We start from the raw sequence: 6796 nt of genomic DNA, 5'->3' as shown, positions 1-6796 counted from the left end.
AGCGATATTTAACATCGCCATATAAGAGGGAAATTTTGGTAGACATAAAACCAAGTTGAATCTATCATTTTTTCTTAAAATGTCCTGCAACAAGTCAGGAATATGACAGTCCGTGTCTATGTATGTTTGGGGTGTTTTTTTGTAGCAGTTCAGTGTTTCTGTTGTTCCGTTGTTTTCCTCTTAAAGTTGATGTGTTTTCCTAAGGTTTTGTTTGTGACCCGGATTTTTTTCTTCGCTTAATCGATCTATTATTATTAAAAAACGGTATACCACTGTTGCATTTATTTATAGCTGCATGACTTAATGGTTTGGGTTCGGTAATTGATGAAGTCCGTGCAGTGACATACAATTGCTTAAATTCGATTCATTTTGGTTTTTTGTTGTCTTATTGGCAGTCCGACCACAAATCCTCATTTCATTATTATAGAATGTAATTCTTATAAACATATTCTCACAATATTAATAATATTACTTTTATTATCAAACGATGGACCGGTAGAGATGATTTGTAAGCCAGACCTAAAAAATAGACCATATTAACCCAACTGACTGTGGTAATCTTTGCTTTATTAAAAAGAAATCCGGTGTTTACACTAGGAATAAGTTTGAAAAGTTAGAACTACCTTGTGAATTATAAAATAATAACTTCATATACAAAATTTCGTTTACAGACTTTATTTGTACAATAATTACATAAATCACATAATTAATATGTAATTAACAGTATTTTAACACTATAAAATACCTCTTGTTTCTTTTTCGAAGATCTCATATAATGTCTCTCATGAAAAAATATACTCCCCATGCTATTCTTATTTTCATAATGAAAATCCTGGATTGTTAACTGCAGATATTAATAAGACTTTGCCAGACAGTGTCATTAGTAACAAAGTCTAAAACTGCGTGGATCACAAAAGTACAAAGTATATACTAGTAATTTAAATCACGTGCATATATAAAATATCCTTTAAGAGTTTGTTCATCCATTGAACCGGTTGGGTCTGACCTACTCGAGTATATAGGCATTCTATTAACAGGACCTCCATTGAATATAGAGTCTTAAACAAGCATTTGATAGATGCTGAATTGGTTCTGTTGGTTCTTTATAACAGGAAAAGGAATATTTTTATGGATTTGTAGACCATAAACTGAGAAATTTCTCAAAATTGTCTGCAGTTGTTGGATTATTTTGCATCATAAGTACTTTATTATCTTGCTTTTGTTTGGAAAATGTCCGTTCGATCGTTCTTGGGTCAATTATAGTCGCTTTATATCGATGTTTTATCATAGGCACTTGTTCTTCATTTAAGGGTGTCAAAGCTAGTGTTGTAGGGTCTACTGAAGATGGTATTTGGTCAATTGTTGATCCAGGTTTGTCAAGATTTCTTGTAACTTCATTTTGTTTGATGGTTCTGGGGTCCACCATGGACACTTTGTATCGACGTTTGATAATTGGAGCTGGCAAATCATTTAAGTTAGGAAAACTTTCAATTGTTTTATGATCATTTATGGTAGATTGCGGATGATCAATTATTGATCCAGGTTTATCAAGATTTCTTCTAGTTTCTTTTTGTTTGATGGTTCTTGGGTCAACGATTGACACTTTGTATCGGTGTTTGATAATTGGCGCTGGCAAATCATTTAAGTTTGTTAAACTTTTGATTGTTTTATGATCAGTTAATGTAGATTGCGGATGGTTTATGTTGGAAACCGGTTGATCCATATTTTTTGTAGATGATGCTTGATCACCAGTGATCGGATCTTCTTTTGACACTTTGTATTGTTGCTTTGTAAAAGGTTTTGGTTCTTCATTTAGGTTTGTCATCCTTTCGATTGGTCTTGCATTGACTACTGGTGAGGGCGGATTAGGGGGTACTTGTGTAGGTTTATTAAAATTATTTGTCGTTTTTTTGCGGTTTATTGTTCTTGGATCAATTATAGAAACTTCATAGCGGTGGTTTATAACAGGTGCTTGTTCCTCATTTGAATTTGTCAATATATTTGCTGGATTGGCATTCTGTCTTAACTCTGACATCAGTTCCCTAAATAAACTGTTGAATATTGAATTCCAGTAGTATTCATTCCGGTATGTTCTTTGATCAGTATGCAATTGATCTAAATGTGTTTTTGGATCAACGAATGATTGGGTGTAGAACATATCGAATAATGGTGTTTTGTCCAACCGTGGCGTTATATGTGTCTGCAGTCCACCGAATGCTTGGACCTAAAGAGACCAGAAAATATATATTTTATGGAGGTTTTAAGCTACAAGGTTGCAACCTTGCATCTCATACACACATTCTGTATTGATTGCTTTTTTGTGGACTATATATTAAATTTTGTTTGCAAGAGATACTCATTCGACACACATTGTTTGTTTGTAAATCCATTATTCATTTCTTCGTGCTCTCTTTCTTGACTTTATCATTTATCCGCACAAATGAATCAATGACAAACTATATGTTGTACCCTAGGTATTTAATTTTGTACATAATTTAAAAAAAAACGACGTTTCACAGTTAGTATTGCATGCACAATCGTTGTGTAGAAGGATATTCCACAGTTTTATCAACAAAAAAGCATGTTTGTTTTTCATTTTTCATTTTATGTATATTTATCATGTTTTTGTACTGGTTTTTTTTTTGTATTTGTATCTCTTTCTTTTTTTTAGAAATTGCTGTTTATAGCCGATATTATTCATTTTCAATTAGACTCGGAGTGAGTTTAAGGTTACCATATTGTAAAGTCATCTTTTTGTTGAAGAATGTATGTTGACCCCAATATTAGTTTTTTTACTTTGTTGTTTTGTTGATGTCAGATCTCTGTGATCGCCGTCATTTTAATAAAAAAAAATGTTTTTTTTTTTGTTAATTATTATTTATTCATTTGTTGTTCTTGTTGGTTGGTTATTTGTTATTATTATTTTGCTGTTTCACATACCTTCGCATTTGTTAAACCATTATTTTGCAGTTGGTCATGATTAGATCTCGTGTTTAAAACAGCACCATCAACCAAAAGTATAACACATAGAGTGACTAAAGGCTGCAATTTTGCTTCCATAATCTGAAAGGAAAAACAGATTTGACTTTTAAAAAATCGCTCCCACCAGAATTCAGTTAAAACGTAAATCTTGAAGTGTTGTCATATATGTTTGACAATTAATTTCGTTTAAAACTACAATATGTTTAATTACATTTGAGAATGGAAATGGGGAATATGTCAAAGAGACTTCAACCCGACCAAAGAATAGACAACAGCCGAAGGCAACCAATGTGTTTTCAACGCAGCGAGAAAATCCCACACCCAGAGGTTGTCCTCTGCTGGCCCCTAAATGAAATTGTGTAATTGAACGTCACACTAAACTTCAAAACATATAAAAGCTACCTTTCCCCATTTGAATTAATGAATGCAGGTAAATTAACTGTTACCAGAAGTCGCAGTGTTCTGAAAACCCAAATTGCAATGATGGTAGAGCTAGAACGATATCATACACTTTACCAATTTGTACAAATAGAGCGTGAAAGTGATATAATGTTCAACTCCAATTAAATGTATCTCTCATAACAACTAACTCTATTTTTTAAAATATTTTCCCGGTAAAGAACATGCAAAACTTTTAACCAACAGCGTATCTTTTAACTCCAAAAACAATTTTTCAAACAATCAAAATTTTGACAAAATAAGTTTTTGGGTAGTCAGTAAGCTTTCATAGGATGTCTGAAATTATTCAACAATTTTACACATTGTTGCAAATTGTTGATATACAACGGACTATTATTTACGTATTTAAAACACTATATTTAGTGTTCCGGTATCACCTGTGACAGCTACAGGCATTAATTCTAGTGCATTTCATAGGGTTTTTTTTATGAAAATAAAACGATTATTCATCAAAAGTTATAAGAATTGACAAACAAAGAAAAATGTCTTAAAATTTAGAGGAAAAAATGCCTTGTGTACCTTAAACTAACTTACCTTCTTAACTAAAGTATTAGACTGATATATGAAACTAATGAAATCCTGTTTAAATAGTCCACTTCGTTGATAAAGCTGAAACATCGTGAAATACTAATATTTTTCGTCATTTCCGAGGTAAATAATTAAGAAAAAAGTCGCACGATAGTGTTCGCAAAAAGTTGATCATTAATTAATTTCGGAAGACATTGTATTAGGGGATGTCATGTTTTTTTACTATTAGGATATACAAATCTAATATTAGTAAACAAAGTGTATCCTTATACAATAAAAGGAAATGACATTTGAATGAGTTTTCTATGATTTGTATGCAAAACGTTTAAATGTAAACACTTAAAACTTAATGATCACTACACCCACTACTGGTTTAGCACAAAACAACTGAGAAATTAATTCATTTTGTACTATAAACACTAATTAATAAGCTTACCCTTTTCTATGGTGTTTTATGAATTGTTGTTAGATTTGATCGTTTTTCTTGTGAAGCTTAAAAAACAAAGCGATATCACTCTTGCCTTTAGTGAATCGGATATCAAGTGTTTTCAGTACAATGATAGCTTATTTTTACCTGGACGTCATATATATACGGTATACTATATGTATAGTTTTAAACATTCCTTTTCTGTTAATAATAGTACAATGAACTACATCTAAAACAGGTATAGCCCTTCCTATTTCTAGGTTCCCCATTCTTAATTGTTATATTTCAAAGGTACATATAGGTCGACCTAAAACGCTGACATTCAACTGCCGCTTCCGCTTTTTAACAAACCTGATGTTAATTCAACAGTGATTGAGACTTTTTTGTTTCCTTCAATGTCTTTAAAACATTAAAGATAGCGCTCTGTAAAATTATCTTAATTTATGTTGAAATTGACTTTTGCTCAAGTGCACCCTGGAAGTGTATTGCGGCAAATGTTTAGAAGGTACCAATAGTTGGTGCCTTAAAGAAAGTGCTTGCTACCAATTCATGCAAACAATTTGATCGAACATATTGATAATGATCAAATCACATTCTACAACTGACAGTGTGACTCATCTGCAGAAAGTAACCAAAGTCGATGGCTAAAAACAAAATCTCTACTCTATACTTGTGCATAATCTTACAAGATCATGAAATCTATGATCAACTGGCAATGATTAACATCGGATATGCAGTATATTTTCTTGCTGAGTGTATGCTTAGCAGAGTATGAAAATTCCTCCTTAACAACAAATTGAGGTTGTTTTAGAAGTTAGGCCACACTTTCACTGATATGTTACTTACTATGCCAAGTCTCACATAAACTAAGCTCTAAACACAAGTGTACTTAAATGATAAAAACAAACAATAAACAATGTCATTTCAAGGTAGAACATAAACGAATGTCAGTATATGACGTACATCTTTATTAGTGACGTAGGTATTTATAAAGTGTCAACAATGTGATGAATGTGTAGTAGATAGGTGTTTTTTGCGTAGTTTACCTTCTCTCAGAAGATCGATTGGTTATATGTATATACTTGTTCTTTTAACATATCCTGTTTAGTTTAAACATATTTGTTTATAGTGGATTGGGAAACAAGTTATTGTAACTTATATTAATCCCTTTCCACTTTGCAGCTGCGAGTTCTGTCTTGTAGCGGCTTTAGCCTAGTCTTTTTCGAAATCTACAAGGAGTGTCTTTTACGTGCAAGAATAATGGCTCTCTCTTAACACGGGTCAGTCATTTATAGTCCCCTTCCGATGGGCTATCGTCGTTTCTGATGACCATACTCGCAAATGGTGTCGAGGGAGAGCCGAAAATTCAGTATCTGAAATTTTCTGCCTGGAACGGGGATCGAACCAGGAACCTTTTATCAGTTATTAGTTATATGCGCTTACCACTACATCACGGCTCTCCATATCTTGTTTATTGACATACAAAGAAAATGGCTATCTCGTTTTGCTGCAATTGATATTTTTAAATTAAAAAAAAAGAACACAAAAAATACTCAAAACAATATAAAGTCAACTACTTATGGAGACCCAATCCTGTAACGTGCAAAGTTTTCAGCTGAAAATTCACGGAAATGTATGAAGTAAATCAAGCCTATGCACAAGCCTATGCCGAAACATTTTCCTTCCCGGTTGATGATACCGACGTGCTAACAGTCTTTCAGCAGTGACTTCATATAAAAGTGAAATGAACAATTTCTTCAGCGATCGATTTCTAATTTTTGTTAAGTTAACATGCCTCAATGCCATAAATTTAGCGCCATTTGACATTGTTATTATGTAACCGTAACCTGATTTTAATTACAATGTACGAAACATGTAATCGTTCATGCATAACCGGCGTTTTAAATTTGCGACAATTTGCACTTCATTTGCACATAAAGTAAAATCACAAAAAACTGAACTCCAAAGAAAATTCAAAACGGACAGTCCCTAATCAAATAGCAAAATCAAATGATAAAACACATCAAACTGTCATATTTCTGACTTGGTACAGGCAATTTATTTTTTTCATTTACGCTAACAGTGTTTTCTTCGTTTGCGCCAAATTACAGGTAAACACTAGTCAAGAGACAATAAGTTGTGCAGAATTTATTGAAAAAATAACAAAAATCAAGTAAAAATTAATAATTAATAAGTCAGGGATTTCTTTGCAACAAGCTATTTAAACTTTTATTGAATTATTTTATTGATACATAGATTTTGTTTGGAAGTTTTGTTGTATACTTTTTTTCGATTTTTTTTTTATTAACACGGATAATCATATCCTTATTTTTTCGAGGATGTTGGATCTTGCCCTTTGTTGAAAGCCGTACGATGACCTTTATTTGCCTACATCCACTT

At 32.4% G+C, this 6796-nt stretch overlaps 1 protein-coding gene across 2 annotated transcripts; it reads right to left on the bottom strand.

The window, feature by feature from the left end:
• Positions 1-655: 655 nt before the first annotated feature.
• Positions 656-4518, bottom strand: LOC143079701 (uncharacterized). Of its 2 annotated transcripts, none has more exons than XM_076255206.1 (3): positions 4406-4518; positions 2941-3063; positions 656-2224 (listed from the first exon to the last, which is right to left on the bottom strand). In XM_076255206.1, exons 2-3 carry the CDS (start codon positions 3058-3060, stop codon positions 1127-1129), a joined length of 1218 nt encoding a protein of 405 aa, XP_076111321.1. In that variant the 5' UTR covers positions 3061-3063; positions 4406-4518; the 3' UTR covers positions 656-1126. The 2 variants fall into 2 exon arrangements, with proteins under 2 accessions (XP_076111321.1, XP_076111320.1); XM_076255205.1 differs by lacking the exon at positions 4406-4518 and adding an exon at positions 3976-4130.
• Between the last annotated feature and the right edge of the window lie 2278 nt (positions 4519-6796).

Source organism: Mytilus galloprovincialis, chromosome 6 (assembly GCF_965363235.1).
Source record: "Mytilus galloprovincialis chromosome 6, xbMytGall1.hap1.1, whole genome shotgun sequence".
NCBI lineage: Eukaryota > Metazoa > Mollusca > Bivalvia > Mytilida > Mytilidae > Mytilus > Mytilus galloprovincialis.
The sequence above is the reverse complement of the archived record's forward strand: the minus strand, read 5'-3'. Positions and strand labels throughout refer to the sequence as shown.